Below are 17,786 nucleotides of genomic sequence, written 5' to 3' on the forward strand. Positions count from 1 at the left end.
ATAATAATTAGGAGTTAAATAATATCCTGCTTACGAAGATACAGGCTGTATACAATGCACCCCACCCCCCCTTTTAAACACCAATATAATTCCATACATTTTTTGAGGAATTTGATGGAGAGACAAAAGAATCGTTCTCTAGTCTTTGTAGGTTGGGATACCCATGAAAGTATCAAGAAAAAAGGGTCATAGCCTATGAATGAATGTTCCAGACCTCACAGGCTGCTTCTCCAGAAAACTAGCGCAGCCACTGGAACTCAAGACTAGAGAACAGAGCCTAGAAGGGAAAAGTGTAACATCCACTCACTTAGGCGTCTGAATGAGGAAGGCCACAGGAGCCATGGCCTTCCCAAAAACGGGTGATCGAGGGTTAGTGCCTGCCCTTTCACCCGTTTCATGATGTTGTACTTTATATCTTCGGGGCAGCCGCTGTGCAGCAAAAATAGCAGGCCTACTTCTACTACTATTTATTATTTCTATAGCACTGAAAGGCATACGCAGTGCTGTACATTTTAACATACAATAGACAGTCCCTGCTCAGAAGAGCTTACAATCTAATTTGGGGAGGTTATAGCGGATATAGGTATCTGACAGCAGTGAGGGGGAGTTAAGGCCTGCCCCAGAACCCTTCATTCTTCTTCCAGGGGCAGGCCTGCTCGTCAATCAAGGCCTTGGTAGGAGGACCTTATTTCCTTTGTTTTATTTCTTTATATTACCTTGACTCTGAAAAGAAAGGATAGAGCCTTTGGGCATGGGAACAACAAGTCACACCTTCATCCATGTTTGGGCTGGAGGGAAAGAGAGGCATCCTTCACCACGTCAGGGCCTGGGAAAATGGAAGGGCGCAGCAGGGTGTAAGAGTAGGGTTACCAGACATCCGGGAAAACCTGGACATGTCCTCTTTTTAGAGGACAGTTCAGGTGCCGGGAGAGATATCCAGAACCCGGCAGTTTGTCCAGGTTTTGGAAGTCCCCGACCGCAGGGCCGCATCTGGAGGGCATCTGACACAATGATATCATACACATGCATGCGATGTCATTGCATTGACATCCACGCATGTGCAGGCATGGTCCTGAACTCAGAGAGGTCCATTTGGGGGCGGGGGGGGGCAGAATGGGGTGAGGCTGGAGGCAGAATAGGATAGGACTGGGAGAAGAATGGAATAAGACCAGGTGTCCTCTTTGTTCACAGAGGAAATCTGACAACCCTATGTAAGAGAGATAAGATGGTGGTAGAAGATGAGAAAAAGGAGAAGGGGAAACTGCAGAAGAAGAAGACTGGACTTGAGTGCAATGTGGAGAAGGGTAATGAAAGAGCTATACAGTACCAGCTCATGGAGGAAGGTTGCTCGCTATTTTCTCCCCTGCTGCCCTTTGCCTCCTTATGTGGTTGGACAAGTGGATAAGCCAAAGTACAGTAAAACCTTGGACTGCAAGTAATTTGGTGAATGCTTTGCAAGACGAGCAAAACGTTTTATTACATTTTAACTTGATAAACGAGTGTTGTCTTGCAATACGAGTACGTACAATATACACACTTGACAACTGAGCCGATGGTTCTTCTCTCTCTGACACTGCGGATTGTTCTAAACGAGCGAGGCCTTGCAATACAAGTGCGCACTGCATACGCGTGTCAGAACTGAGCCAATGGTTCTTTTCTCTCTGACGCTGCGGGAGTTTAGATGGCTGTTCTAAATAAGCGAGGTCTTGCAAGTGCAGGCTTATTTGTTGTACTCTCTATATTTTTACTTTATACAGTACCGTATTTTGTATTAAAGCTTTTGGGTTGTGGAACGAATCGTCTGAGTTTCCATTATTTCTTACGGGGAAATTTGCTTCAATGTACGAGTGCTTTGGATTACAAGCATGTTTCTGGAATGAACTATGCTCGCAAACCAAGGTTTTACTGTAAATAGATACTGGAGATATCTGCGTTATAAGCCTACAGAGCGTGTAGATAGCAGGACAGGTGGAGACTTACCTACACAGCCATGTCTATCAGCCGACAGCTGCATTCCCGGTCTGCATTCACACACATACCCTCCCTCTGTGTTCACACAAAGCCCCTCACAGGATGCGGTTGAACACTCATTGATATCTGAGGGGGAAAGAGATAGAAAAGCTAAGTTACAAACTCGGTGAACAAAAGGTATTTAAGAAAAAATGCTTTAGACAGCAAAGCAGTAGAGTAAACGATGGCAGAAAAAGCTCATCCAATATTCACAGCAATAACGTTACCGTATTTCCCCAAGTATAGGCCGCAGCTTATTTGTGGGTTTTACAAAATGACCAGGCCAAATCCATCGCAACAGCTCTCAAGCAGTTCAGTCTCAATCAGTCCTAACCAGTCCAAACCACTAGTCTAACTAGTCCCAAACAAGTTCTGACTCGTCCAAACTAGTCATGACACATCATGACTGATCCAAACCAGTTCCAACTGGTTCTAATTGGTCCATGCCACCACTTCTGACCAGTTTAAGCCACTAGTCCTGACCAATCCCAACTAGTCCGGACTGGTCCAAACAAATTGGTCCAGTCTGATTCAAATCAGCCCAGACAGGCCTTGACTGTTCAAATTACAGGAGTCAATATTCAGTGACACTTATCCAGATAGGAGTAGCTTTGACCCAGATTAATATACTTAAGTGCATAAGCATTGGACAGACTGATGGCCCATCAAACCCAGTATCCTGTTTCCAATCCAGGACAGAAGTACCTCGCAAGATGCCATAAGAGTAAAACAGATTTTATGCTGCTTTCCTAGAAATCAGTGGATTACTCCAAATCCATCTTAAGAATGGTTTATGGACTTTTATCATTTTCGCTGCCCTTATCTGTACCTTTTCTTTTTTAAGTTCAATCATCTTTATTAACATTTTAACAAGTACAGCATTTGAACAGGAATGACCAAAAACTAGTCATTGAGTACATAACTATGCCATATCATGTTTGAGATGTGGTGACATGCAGTCACACCATGGAGCAATATAAAGGCGTTATAATGTCCTCAAGTTCTGTTCTTCATCCTTTTTTTAATAATCCCCAACATTCTGTTTGCTTTCTTGGCTGCTGCTACCCACCGAGCAGAAGGCTTCAATGTATCATCGACAACGACACTTAAATCATTTTCCTGGGTGGTGACTCCCAATGTGGAACCTTGCATCATGGAGCTATAGCTTGGATTCCTCTCCAGTACATGCATCACTTTGCATTTGCTCCCATTAAATGTTATGGATTTTCAGAGTTTATATCTAGATAATGCTTTTAAAAATTGCCACTGCCCTCCCCCCACCACTTCCAGTTCTATCCAGAACGGTGCTTAGTGCCGGGATCCATTCCCAATTTGGGGTGCGAGGATTTACACCAACTGAAACCTGATATAAATCCTCGTGCCTAAATTAAGCACAGACTATCCGTATTCTGTAATACTGCAAATACCTGGATATCTGCTGAAGTCTGTTTTATACTCGAATGCTCAGCATCTGTATCCAGATGTGGTCCAACGCTCAATATCCAAGCATAAAAACCAGCAAGATGAATATTATGGGGGCAATTTACAAACTTCTAAGAAGAGAAAACTTAGGTAGAAACTTCACCATCACTACTACAGTCAGTGGCGTAATTAGGGGGGCAGGGGGAGTGGAGAGGCGGACCGCATCGGATGCCATCTTGGTGGGGGCTTTGGCACCTTTCCGCCCCCCCCCCCATGCCTTGCCTTCCCTTCTCACCTACCATTTTCCCCTTCCCCGTACCTCTTTAAATCTTTGCCAGTGCAAGCAACTCCTCTAGCTTGCTGCTGGTTCTGACCTGGCTCCCCTCTGAAATCACTGCCTGATCACGGAGCCAGGACATCAGAAGGAACGCGAACACCAGCGCCAGCAGCAGGCTAGAGAAACTTCCTGCGCTGGCGAAGATTTAAAGAGGTATAGGGGAATGGGAGAGTGTTAGTGTGGTGTGTGGGGGTCGCGGAAGGAGCAGGGGCAGAGAAAATGGCGTGGGGGGGGGAGGTTGCCTTCTACCCTCGCTACACCACTGACTACAGACACATATGCAGTTCACTGCTTGAGCTCTTCAAGATGCACCACTGTTGACTGGAACTTTGAATTCTTACCTGCACAGGTTACCCCATTAGCCATCTCAATCATAGTAAATCCCAGTGGACAAACTCGAGACACATGCTCACAGCCACCGTGGTTGCAGTTCAGATCACAGCCATACTCGCCACAGAGGCTAACGGCTCCTGAAAAGAAAGGAGGAACACCCAAGATGAAGAGGGAGGCGCAAGGCAGTGAGCTGAATGTGAAACCCACAGCAGCGGTTCCGAGAGACACCAATTAGAAATAAATTCAAAAACTTCACGGCCGATCGCAGCTGCTTCTAAAGTGGCACTGGCCGGTAGCGGTCCAGGCTTAAAACTCTTCCTTGCCGATTCATTGGTTCCACTTTAGTTCAGTTATGCCAGCTCTCTCTGCCTCTCCCCTCCCCTCCCCCCTCCCCTTCTTGCATGGCCCTCTCTTTCCTCCTTCAGGCTACGGCTTCTTATTTGTTCTTGCTCTTGCCAGTTCCCTCTAACTTTCCAACCACTTAATCCTCGTATATTCCAATAATTTCCATCATTCCTCTTTTACTTTACCTTTAGACAAATTTTACGGACAAACTTTTTTCTATGTCCCTACAGCTGGAAAATCTGTCTATTTTTCCACTTGTATATTCTATACGGCCAATATTCAATGCGATTTGGCCAGCTAGAAACGGCTCCCAGTCAGCCAAACATATAGTGGGCCAGCTGCTAATATTCATCACATTATATAACATTAAATCTTTATATACCGCAAATACCTCATCGTGGTTCATCGCGGTTACATGCAAATGAAATGGAACAGTCATCCAGAATTACAACTTGCGTTGCACAGAATTCTGCTGCTTGCATGTTGATGGGGGTGTCACACTTTCATCATATATCCCCTATATTAAAAAAGCTTCAATGTCTTCTTATACATGATAAGATTTTGAAATTGATCCATCAAGGGATCTATGGCAAACTGCCCAGGTATTAATGATATTTTGCAAATATATAAGCCAGGGTGTACAATGAGGTGTGAAAAACGGATGTTATTGAATGTGGGAATAAGAAGAGAGATACATTATGTAAATACAGCAAAATCCTCTTTTTTTCAGTGGCTGGTCCAGGTCTGTGGAACAGTATTCCTGGAACGTTATGTTTTTGTCAGAATGTGCTGAGGTTTAGGAAGTTATTAAATCCCATCTTTTTATCCAGGCATTTCACTGAAATGAATACTTTCTAGATTTAGGAGGATTTCTGTACTATGCTGACCTCAAAGATATTCCATCTATTTGTATTGATGCAAATGATTTATTTTTGTGCGTGTAAATGTTTAATGATTTTGGATGTTTTTATTGTAAGCCACCTAGGTTTTAGGCAGATGATACCTATTTTAAATAAATAAATAATCTTCTTTGGGTACTAACTTTGTCCCTGGTGGTCCTGCAGGGCTTGGTGGGGGGCAGAAGTGCAACCCCTTTGCTCCTGCCCTTCTGGCAGCAGCATGTCAAAATCTCTCATTCTCCGGATTGGCTGGTGCCTGGCTATGTCATGTGACATAGCTGATCACCATCAATATTCAGTGGCTGGCCAGCTAAGGCTAGAGGCTAGTTAGACCTGCCTAAAAAGCAAGTTTACCTTTGGCTGCTAAGCCTTAGCTGACCAGCTATTGAATATTGGCTTGGCCGACTAAGACCGCGAAGGTGAACTTTGACCCAGATATTCAATGCCAGTGGCCGGATATGGCCCTGGCACTGAATATCCAGGATCGCCATGGACTGCGGGAGGTAGCTGAGCTGCCTCCCGTGGTCAGAAAATCGGGCCGTATATGTCCAGTCACACCATTTATTTATTTATTGGGATTAACTGTCTTTATGACGAGACAACATAACATAACACAAAAATTTATTTATATAACGCAATACTGTCACGTTCTATGCGGTCTACAAAATAGAATTTTAAAAACCTGCGCATATACTGTTGAATGTAATATTTTAATTTCCTAAGAATCTTGGAATCAAATACGTTTTCAATTGTCTCCTAAAATGCTGTATTGGGAAGTGGGAAGGAGCTAGCGGTATTAAATCGTTTGCAGGAATTTCTTGAAAAGTATATTCTGGATTGCAATAAGGAACAAGGTTTTCGTTCTACATTCACTAATGGCTTTCGAAAGAGAGAACAGGAGAAACTGAGACTATCAACAAATTTTACATCAAGCACTATTACAGCTCTTGCTGGGAAAAACACACTAGAAGAATTTTTTTTTTTTTTATATATATATATATTTATATATCAGCAAGGTGAAGAAATACATATCAAAGACTAATCACATTGATGCATAGTAGCATACAGTTCCAGAATTGTTCCAAGGCTGCAGAGAAGATACTGTGCTAAACTAAACACCTTTCAATATTAAAATTAAGGGGAACCCTCATCTGAGTTATAGGCTTGCGATGGATCGATTGCAATTACGTCGAGTTTTGATGCAAATGTCCAAATTGCTCATTTTTGCAGTGGGTGTGGAAAACTGGGAGTAGAGGAAGAGCATTCCAGTTGGGCAGGTGAGAGGCAGGAAAAGGGGTCACCAACTCCTGCTGGCAGCAGCCTCCATTTTCCTTTTGTTCAATTTTTTATTCTAGTCTACTGTATGGTATTTGTTTGGAATACCGCTTTGGTCATCCCTTGTCAGTTTATAAAAGAGCAAATTATTATTATTTACAGCTAACATTTCCTATAACAACTCTATCTCTTGCATGCATTTCCTGCAGCTTCCACAACTCCTAACACATCTGCAATTAGGGTTACCATACGTCCGGGAAAACCCAGATATGTCCGGGTGCTCAGAGGGATTTCCAAAACCTGGCACTTTGTCCGGGTTTTGGAAATCCTGAGCTCGGAGGCCGCATCTGGAATCGTTTGCAGGTGTGCGGCCGTCACCATGATGATGTCATACACACACGCATGTGATGTTATTGTGTTGACATCCGTGTATGCACAAAGGCTTCCAATATGTATGCAAATGTGGCCTTCGAGCTCGGGGAGGGGGGGTCCATATGGGGGCAGGGCTGAGGGAGGAATGGGGCGGAGGCAGAATGGGGGCCAGGCATCCTCTTTTTTTTTAAGAGAGGAAATCTACCAACCCTACCTGCAATGGCACTGGCGTGCTGCTTCACCGGGACACAGGAGCGCCCGTTGGAGGTAATCTGGTATCCATAGTAACAATGACATCTATAACTGCCAATGCTGTTTTTGCACTGTTGCTGGCAGAGGTCTGGCCCACGATACCGCATACATTCATCCACATCTGCAGCAGCAAAAGAAAACAGAGGGTAGATTCCAAAAGGATCAGCTTTCCTGTTCTAGCACTTAATATTCTTCTACCTTGCTAGCACAGTCCTGTAGCTACAAGAGTCAGCTTTTTTAGCATGGGGATGACAATTTTCAAAGGTATTTCCAGTGAGGAGAGGCCTATACCTAGAGCCAGGAGATGCATGGCACAACTTGAAACCCAGGCTGTTTGCAGAAGATTTCAGTGTGGATTCCTTCTATACACAACTTCTGAAGCAGGCCATTTCGGCCGAAACATGCACAGGTCGAGTCATTGAGTTTTTGATGAATAAAGGATTTTTTAAGAACAAATTGAACTCATTATAAGACATTTCCACTCTGTATCTTGCGCCTTTGAGTTTTGTGGATTTGGTTCTCCTGTTCTTTGCTGTAGATCAGGGGTGTCAAAGTCCCTCCTCGAGGGCCGGAATCCAGTCGGGTTTTCAGGATTTCCCCAATGAATATGCCTGAGATCTATTTGCATGCACTGCTTTCAATACATATTCATTGGGGAAATCCTGAAAACCCGACTGGATTGTGGCCCTTGAGGACCGACTTTGACACCTGTGCTCTAGATTATAGTAACACTCTTTACTTGGGGATACCAACCACAAAATGAATCCCCCCCCCAAAAAAAACCGCAATAGTGGTTATTAGTGCAGGGAGCCGTGCTGAATGCTCTGCGCTGCTCCCGACGCTCATAGGAGCTCTATGAGCATCGGGAGCAGTGCGGAGCATTCAGCGCAGCTCCCTGCGCTAATAACCGTTATCACGGTTTAGTAAAAGGGGAGATAAAAGCGTTACATGCATATCATACAAAATACTGTGGCCAAGCGTATAATAGGTTGTCCTTATTTTCAATCAATTACTATTACTGCTACTTATCATTTCTATAGCACTGCTAGACATATGCCAGTTTTAAAATAACTACTGGTATGGCATTGCCAGTACAAGAATGTATTTTGGTTAAAAGGATCCTCGTGATACATAAAGTTGTATATCATTAAAATTTATGTGCCACATCATACATTAAGATCAGAGGGCTCACGGCTTTTGCATATGCTGACATTGAAAAGATATATTTTGATGAAACAACAAAGTGTGCCTTTCCTATTACGGGCCCATTAGCATGGCATCAGCTTCCCAAGCAGATTAGATGGGCAATGGATATGAATAAATTTAAGAAACTGCTGAAGCGTCATTTATATTGCAAAGCTTATGGAATAGGAGATCACATGTTTTAAAACATAAGAACAGCCTTACTGGGTCAGACCAATGGTCCTTCAAGCCCAGTAACACATTCTCACAGTGGCCAATCCAGGTCACTAGCACCTGGCCAAAACTCAAGGTGTAGCAATATTCCATGCTACCAATCCAGGGCAAGCAGTGGCTTCCCCCATGTCTTTCTCAATAACTCTCTAACTGCATTCCATATGTATTTTTCATACAGTTCTTCACTGTCAGTTTAATTTCCATCCTATAAATTCACATAGAATTTTTCTTTTTTTCAACCATCTTTATTTTCTCTTCTTTATTAATTTCCAGGTACTTTAGTTAGATTGTGAGCTTTCGGGACAGTAAGGGAATTTTTAAGTACCTTCTTACTTCTCATTTATAATCTTAATGTATATTTTCTTCAAACCGCTTAGAACCTAACGGATGTAGCGGTATATAAGAAATAAATTACATTACATTACATTACATTACATTACTATGGACTTTTCCTCCAGGAACTTGTCCAAACCTTTCTTAAAACCAGCTACGCTATCCGCTCTTACCACATCCTCTTGCAACACGTTCCAGAGCTTAACTATTCTCTGAGTGAAAAAAATTTCCTCCTATTGGTTTTAAGAGTATTTCCCTGTAACTTCATCGAGTGTTCCCTAGTCTTTGTAATTTTTGACGGAGTGAAAAATCAATCCACTTGTCCCCTTCTACTCCACTCAGGATTTTGTAGACATCAATCCTATCTCCCCTCAGCCGTCGCTTTTCCAAGCTGAAAAGCCTTAACCATTTTAGTCTTTCCTCATACGAGAGGAGTTCCATCCCCTTTACCATCTTGGCTCACCCTTATTTGAACCTTTTCTAGCGCCCCTATATCTTTCTTGAGATAAGGAGACCAGAATTGAATGCAATACTCCAAATGAGGTCGTACAATGGAGCGATACAGGGGCATTATGACATTCTTAGTTTTGTTAACCATCTCTTTTTTAATAATTCCCAGCATCCTGTTTGCTTTTTTGGCCGCCACCACACATTGAGTGGAAGGTTTCATTGTATTGTCTACAATGACACCCAGATCCTTTTCGTGGGCGATAACCCCCAAGGTGGGCCCTAGCATCTGGTAACTGTGATTCAGGTATTTCTTCCCAACATGCATCACTTTGCATTTGTCCACATTAAATTTCATCTGCCACTTCTTCCAATTTCCTATGGCCTGCCTGCAATTTTTCACAATCCGCATGCGTTTTAACAACTTTGAACAGTTTAGTGTCATCTGCAAATTTAATCACCTCACTCGTCGTTCCAATTTCCAGATCATTTATAAATAAGATAATTAGCACCGGTCCCAGTACAGACCCCTGCGGCACTCCACTGTTTACTCTCCTCCGTTGAGAAAAATGACCATTTAACCCTACCATCTATTTTCTATCTGATAACCAATTCCTAATCCACAACTGAACTTTGCCACCTAACCTATGACTCTTTAATTTTCTCAGGAGCCTCTTGTGAGGAACTTTATCAAAAGCTTTCTGAAAATCTAGATACACTATATCAACCAGTTCACCTTTATCCACATGTTTATACACACCTTCAAAGAAGTCAAGAAAATTGGTTAGGCAAGATCTCCCTCTGCTGAACCCATGCTGACCGTCTCATTAAATCATGTTTGTCTACGTGTCCCGCAATTTTATTTTTCATAATCGTTTCTACCATTTTGCCCGGCACCGAAGTGAGGTTTACCGGTCTGTAATTTCCCAGATCTCCCCTGGAACCCTTTTTAAAAAGCAGCATAACATTGGCCACCCTCCAATCTTCAGCAATATTGTATTTTGATGGAAAGCTTGTTTCATAAGTTGTACTTTTGCTTTTATATTTATTAAAAATTATGTATGTATCATGTGTGATCCGCCTAGGAACAGGCAAGATATAAATTATTAAATTAGGGGTCACGTATATAATAAACAGCATATCAGCATAAATGCACATATTTGCACACAAATGTGTGCCCCTGCCAGATATGTGCATTACTCTGTAAATGTGTGAATATCTGCAATATAGGTCTGCATATGAGCACAATCTGGCAGAATGTGAGTGGAATGCACAGTTCCATGTGTATTTAATAGAATCCTAAGATGACATTGCTTCCGCGATGACAGAATGAAAAAGAAGCAAGCATTCCTGGACACAACATGGAAAACAATAGCGTGTAAGCAAAATATGAATAAATAGATGCGGTGAATAAAATGTTCTGGCTTCACAGGAGTTTAATGAAATTTTGAGTATCAGGAGTATAAATCTTTTGAATAATGAGTCCTTACACTATAAACCCTCTTAACGTAAGAACAGCCTTACTGGGTCAGACCAATGATCCATCAAGCCCAGTAGCCTGTTCTCACAATGGCCAATCCAGGTCACTAGTACCGGGCCAAAACCCAAGGAGTAGCAATATTCCATGCTACCTTTTCTGGTAGCCATCCTCTCGGTTCTCTCCACCCACGGTACTCTGTGATTCAGTGTCTGTGTGCCAGGAAAATGATTATTGTGTGGCATGACCAAAATATAAAAGTTCCCTTTCTTTACAGCCCACTATTACTGCCTTCACAGAAAAAAAAGTGACAAACAAGGGGGCAAGAAGACCTCTTACTTCTGGGGTAGAGACCCTTGGGGGAGGGGCTCTGACATCCCCATGTGGTCTGGGCTAAACACCACTGCCATTACCACCCAGGGTACCAGCTCTAGGTGCTCTAATCTATCTGCAAAGTTTAAAAAAGGGGCTTAAGACTTGGTTGTTTAGTCAAGCTTTTGGCCGTTAATATTTGGCTGGCCTGAGTGGGTTGCAAGTACCTTCCTTTTGTTCCCTTCCTCTTTGAGAATGTTTCTTATATTGCTGGAGGGAGGGGGGGATCTAGGTGACAGTCTAAAGCACACATGTCAAACACAAGGCCTGAGGGCCGAATCCGGCCCGCCTGGCCATTTTCTGTGGCCCGCAATAACTGTGCCACATTTAAGTGCCTGCCTGTACAGCCCCGCTCCCAGCGCCACTCCAAGCTCCTCTCCACACTGCCTCAGTACCCATTTGCAGGCAGAATGACCCAGTCCCATTTTAACAGCCAAGTTGGAGCAGGGCACTCCACACAAGTGTCTGACCGCATCACAGGTGTCTGAGGATGAAGAAGGATCTATACTTAGTATCTTAATCAAATATTCGGCCCGCAACATAGCCTGTGTTTTAGATTCCGGCCCCTTATGTGATTGAGTTTGGCACTCCTGGTCTAAAGTATACCTTCAGAATGGGAGTTTTAAGATCTGCCCATAGATGTTTTTCTTCTTTTCGCCACTCAGAAGAAAAGCAAATTCAAAATTTGCAACTACAATTGTGTCTGTCTGCCTGCATAAGCGGATTTTCAAAAGAAAGCTATACTGGCTTACTTTGAAAATTGCATGCTAAGCAGGCCCATGGATTTTGCACCTAGACGGGCTTCTGAAAATTGCTCCTTTAGGTGTGATGTAGTCATAACTTAAAGAAGAGCACAAATACTAGTCCAAGAACACCCAATTTTTCAGTGAAAGCAAATTTGATGTCATTGTGTTTCAGGAGAAGCAAAGCTTGAGCTGCACAATACATTGCTCATCACCTAAAGGGAGAAACCATGATTTTAATTAGGAAACAAGAAAGGGGTAACTTAGAAGTCACTATGCAAATCTGGCATTGTCTGCTCTCACCGTAACAGCTCCGCCCATCCTTGCCAAGCGTGTATCCGATGAAACAGCTACAGATGGGAATGCCAGCAATTAGCAAACAGCTCTGCTCACACATTGCCAACAGGCAGGAGTGAGGAGACCCTGGAGCACATAAAGAAGACACCATGAAGATCAAGTCAGATCCACCATCCGAAGTTTCTGGAGATCCGCAGGTTCTAAATCTCTGCAGAAGTGACCACAGTTTGATGCCATTAATTGCTCAGTGCCATTCATAAGTTATAGCCCACCTCCAATCAATTTAATTACATTCCTATCATTTCAGCTTATCCCCTTTCATTAAGCATGTTAGCTTTAAAACCTCACACTGACTCAATTCAGTATGAACTCTGCACATCCTGAATCCATTCACAGCTAAATATTTGGAAATGGCAGTCTTTTCCCTATAAGACACGCTCCTTAGTCTACACCCACAAGACACCACTCACTTCCACTGTATATCTACTCCTTTCTTCATTTCTTATCTTATCCCCAATTCAGCATCTGGAATCTCTGTGAAGTGGTTTAAAGTAAATTCAACTCTGTTCCACACAGAGGCAGGATTTCCATTCTGAGACAGCTCCTTGGAGCTCGTTAGATACGAGGGGCCACTGAAAAGTTCTCAGCCCAACTAACAAAGTCGGGTAAGTCTCCATCAAGGGCCATACGCTTAATCCAACAATTTTCCACTTTTTTTTTCATTCCGTATTTTTCCGACATGCTCCGAGGAACTTGTCCGAGTAACTTGCCCTCGATTGTTGGTTGGGCTGAGAACTCTTCAGCAGCCCATCGTAATCCCATGTGGAAAAATTTGAAAGAGCTTCACCTTTAAGGCTAAGCTACATTGGTTACCAGTTAGAGCACAAATAAGATTCAAGAGAACACGTTTTGGTTTTAAATCTCTGTATGGTTTTTCAGAGAAGTTATCATACAGTTTGAGTATTCCTGGATCTTTTCTTACTACTTGGAGTATTAATTGTTTCAATCTTACTTGTCTATCAATGAGACATGCCTGTAGAGAACATTTTCTTGAACATATGTTTACTTAGCAGGCTGTATCTACTTGGAATCACCTGCCACTATAAATTAGACAACGTAATTCTTTTTTTTTTTTTGTTTGTTTAGAAAAATATTGGAAATGTATTTATTTGGAAATAATAACACTTACCTCCTCTTCTACTAAACGGCACTAAATGACCCACACTGCTCCCGATGCTGAGTTCTTATGAGCATCAGGGAGCTGTGCGGGTCATTCAGCGCGGCTCCCAGTGCTAAAACCACTAGCGTGGTTTAGTAGAGATTGGAGATTTTTCTCTTTATGAATTGATTTACTATGTAAAACTTTGGAACTCTCCTCAGTTAGAGGGCTTCTTGAGAAAACTGTGGAATAAAAAGACCAGTAATAGGATAGAATCGATCACAGCTGCGGTCAAATCCCTCAGTTTGGACCCTTTCACAGACGCAAATACCCACAGCTCTAAACTGACATCAGAAGCATTTGATGATTTGTACTAGGTCACATCAGGTTGACGCCAACTTTGATTATTGAATAAATTCAAGACATATATACAGTATATTCACACATTTGAATCTGTATATAGATGGAATCATATTAATTTACCCCTCCCTAGTCTCATTGCTAATACCATGCATTCCATGGGCATATTTTCTCATTTTCAGCACCTTTGATAGTCATTGAATTCCTATCTTCTCCCAGGAACTCGGCAGCAATGCCGTCATCTGAAATGAGATGAAACTGCTCTCAGTGAGGGTGGAACATTCAGCAGAATTTTAAACTTGTCAGCTGAAGGGTTACCATGTGCTTCCCTGTCATCAAGAAACCTTTGAGTGGTCAGTGGTTACCTGGACAGGTGATACCCTGCTGCCCATCTTGGCAAGAACAGACATTCGGAGCAATGCAGAATCCATTGCCACAACCAAAGGAACAAAGCGCTGTTGGAAAAAAAGTGAAAAAAATAATAATTGTGTGTTTCTGATGGGAACTATTAAAAAGGTTTGTACAGGAGAGGAAGTGGCAATAAGCAGCTGTGGGCTAAATGAACCCCCGATATTCAATGCTGGGGCATGCACAGCTTCTAGCATTGAATATCCGGGTATGTGTGGCATCCTGGTAATTAACCGGGCACTGCCCTAACTTTAACCACATACATAGTTGGTTAGTGGGAATGCTGGATTATTGCCAGCATCTTGTACCTGCAAAAAAATAGGGAATATCTAATCTAATCTAATCTAATCCTTAGGTTTGTATACCACATCATCTCCACGTTCATAGAGCTCGACGCGGTTTACAGTAGGAGAAATAGGAAGGAACTACAACAGAGGGTTAGAGGTAGAAGTGTAAAGAAAATTTAGAGGACTTGGGATGTCAAGATATAAGAGTTTCCTTGATTCCTAAGTTGGAGGGAGACTTGCATTTTTTGAGAAAAGCCAGGTTTTCAGATGTTTGCGGAAAACTTGGAGAGAGCTCAAGTTCCAAAGAGGGGAGGTAAGGTTGTTCCAGAGCTCAGTGATTTTGAAGTGAAGGGAGGTCCCTAGCTTTCCTGTGTGGAAAATGCCTTTTAGCGAGGGGAAGGATAGTTTTAATTTGTGGGAGGATCTGGTGGTATTAGGGTTTGAGGAATTCCAAGAAAGAGGGATAAAGGGAGGGAGGATACCATATAGGATTTTCAAAGTTAAACAGGCGCATTTATAGTGGATCCTGACGATTATCGGAAGCCAGTGGAGCTTGGCCAGGAGCGGGGAGACATGGTCAAATTTACTTCTATCAAGGCACTACTTGTTAAATTTTTCATGCCCTTACTGGGGTGGTGTGTTCATCATCGGTCTTGGTAAAGTGACGTGTGCATAATTAATTCATTTTTAATTCATTTTTAACAGGCTCTATATAAATTTAAATATAAAGTGCTTATTGTGCTATAAAAGGAAGGCACTTATCTTTCATGCCCGATGGCTGCCCAACTGTTCCACACTTGGTTTCATCAGGGGCTAAAATGCACCAGTTTACTGATGAAAAAACTTTTCTTAAACAACAGAACGAGCACCAAAGTCTGCCTGGTTGTGTTTGAGGTCTGGTAATTAAATTCACTTGATAGAAGTATATTCCCTATTTTTTTGCAGGTACAAGAGGGTAAGAGAGGGTGAACAACCTGACTTTATCTACAAAGTCTATTCCCTTCATTATCTTGAATGTTTCGATCATGTCCCTTCTCAGTCTCCTCTTTTCAAGGGAGAAGAGGCCCAGTTTCTCTAACCTCTCACTGTATGGCAACTCCTCCAGCCCCTTAACCATTTTAGTCGCTCTTCTCTAGACCCTTCTGAGTAGTACTGTGTCCTTCTTCATGTATGGCAACCAGTGCTGGACATAGTATTCCAGGTGAGGGCGTACCATGGCCCGGTACAGCAGTATGATAACCTTCTCAGATCTGTTTGTGATCCACTTCTTAATCATTCCTAGCATTCTGTTTGCCTTTTTCGCCGCTGCCACACATTATGTGGACGGCTTCATTGACTTGTTGACCAGTACTCCCAAGTCTCTTTCCTGGGGGGTCTCTCTGAGTACCGCACCGGACATCCTGTATTTGTGTTGAAGATTTTTGTTACAACATGCATCACCTTGCACTTATCCATGTTAAACCTCATTTGCCATGTCGCGGCCCATTTCTCGAGCATGTTTATGTCACGTTTCAGGTCTTCGCAATCCTCCTGCGTCTTCACTACTCTGAATATTGATCTAGTGGTCCTTGGAAAGTGCTTTAAGCCGCGAAACAGCCGACGCTACTGGAGGGAGGTTTGCTGCTCTCGCTGGGAGGGTGGGAGCGCGATAGGGACCGGGCTGGCTGTGCACCCCCCCCCCTAAGGCTGCACCCGGGGCGGACTGCCCCCCCCGCCCCCCCCTTGGTAAGCCACTGCAAAGAAGAGCTAAAAACAATAGGGTTAACACAGTCGTTTGGGAGTCTGAGATGCAAATTTCAATATTGTGACTTGTGTGGCATAAGGTTTAGGAGTCGAGTGGATCAGTTCTCGATGCTTTGGGGGGGGGGAGTGGGTGGTGGCAGAAGGGAGTGGGCATCCCTCCTGCTGTCTGATTTCACAGGGGAGGGTGGGTTCTCTACCGCAGCCCCCTCAGCTGATTATGGCAGGGAGTGTGGCGCAATGGTTAAAGCTACAACCGCAGCACCGTGAGGTTGTGGATTCAAACCCACGCTGCTCCTTTTGACCCTGGGCAAGTCACTTAATCCCCCCATTGCCCCAGGTACATTCGATAGATTGTGAGCCCACTGGGATAGACAGGGAAAATGCTTGTGTACCTGAATACATTCATGTAAACCATTCTCAGCTCCCCTGGGATAACTGCATAGAAAACTGAATAAATAATAATATGAAAAGCTTCAGCCTCTGATAACCAGAGCTGGTATTGTGACATCATAATGCCTCATTCCACCAATAAGAGCCAACCTCATCAGTGATGTCACAATGACTTCATTGTCCTATACTTGGCTCATTCTGCTACATTTTGATTTCTAAAATGGTGCAGTGGTTAAAGCTACAGCCTCAACACCCTGAGGTTCTAGGTTCAAACCCACGCTGCTCCTTGTGACCCTGGGCAAGTCACTTAATCTCCCCATTGCCCCAGGTACATTAGATAGAATGTGAGCCTGCCAGGACAGACAGGGGAAAATGCTTGGGTACCTGAATAAATTCATATAAACCGTTCTGAGCTCCCCTCGGAGAACGGTATAGAAAATAGAATGAATAAATTAATAAATTAATTAATTTCCTTACCATGATCAGTTTAACAGCTGTGTCTCATTGAAATGTAGGTGAGCATTTCAATGGCCTACATTTCAGGCGCCTATTGCAGCCCTAGTGAGTCACCCAAGGCCGCTTCTGGGCAAAACCACACCCACGTCCAGCCTTGGGTGAGCTTAAGCGTCCCTAGACGCTTCCCTGAACCTGCAACAGATGCCTACAGTGTAGTTGGCCTGCCTTGGAGTTTTGGTTGGTTGGTTTTTAGAAAACCATCCCGATTGGATGGTTTGACAGTTTGCAATTGGGACGCCGTTTATAGAATTTTCCCCTAAGTGGCCTTTGTAGAACTGAGAGCGCAGTTCTTCGCATTGTCTACCTTAGGATTTATCCTATAATCACATGACAAGAAAAATCAAAAATACTTACGCAAAATGCACTGCCCAGTGCCAGGGGCAGGGGCCCATCCGGGACAACATCCAATTCCAAGTCCCAGCCCTGAGTAACAAACATGAGGGCCAAATCGATGTCTAGAAAAGGAAGTTGGTATAAATACATAAATCTGTGCGACATGTCTTATAATTTTTATGTAAGTACAAAGAAAGGGGGCAATTGAGATGTTAAAACAGTCCAAAAAGCCTTTATTGTATATATCCCAACAAGGATCC

General features: G+C 43.2%; 2 protein-coding genes across 3 annotated transcripts in view; one reads left to right on the forward strand and one right to left on the reverse strand.

The window, feature by feature from the left end:
• LOC117352262 overlaps window positions 1–1,692 on the forward strand; it is an 80,392-nt gene extending 78,700 nt beyond the window's left edge. Inside the window, exon 3 of the mRNA XM_033928618.1 lies at window positions 1,192–1,692. Within this exon, the coding sequence (XP_033784509.1) occupies window positions 1,192–1,405 (214 nt within the window). The 3' untranslated portion in view covers window positions 1,406–1,692. The remainder of the gene's footprint in view (window positions 1–1,191) is intronic.
• VWCE (von Willebrand factor C and EGF domains) overlaps window positions 1–17,786 on the reverse strand; it is a 79,244-nt gene that overhangs the window by 54,893 nt on the left and 6,565 nt on the right. Inside the window, exons 3-9 of one of the 2 annotated variants that reach the window (XM_033928603.1) lie at window positions 17,548–17,648; window positions 14,215–14,304; window positions 14,035–14,091; window positions 12,337–12,456; window positions 7,208–7,366; window positions 4,111–4,239; window positions 1,981–2,097 (exon numbers count right to left, since the gene is read on the reverse strand). In XM_033928603.1, coding sequence (XP_033784494.1) covers window positions 1,981–2,097; window positions 4,111–4,239; window positions 7,208–7,366; window positions 12,337–12,456; window positions 14,035–14,091; window positions 14,215–14,304; window positions 17,548–17,648 — 773 coding nt within the window. Of the gene's footprint in view, window positions 1–1,980; window positions 2,098–4,110; window positions 4,240–7,207; window positions 7,367–12,336; window positions 12,457–13,997; window positions 14,092–14,214; window positions 14,305–17,547; window positions 17,649–17,786 lie in introns of those variants that run through there. The other variant, XM_033928604.1, reaches the window with a different exon arrangement.

The sequence above is a fragment of the Geotrypetes seraphini genome, chromosome 19 (genome assembly GCF_902459505.1).
Source record: "Geotrypetes seraphini chromosome 19, aGeoSer1.1, whole genome shotgun sequence".
Taxonomy (NCBI): domain Eukaryota; kingdom Metazoa; phylum Chordata; class Amphibia; order Gymnophiona; family Dermophiidae; genus Geotrypetes; species Geotrypetes seraphini.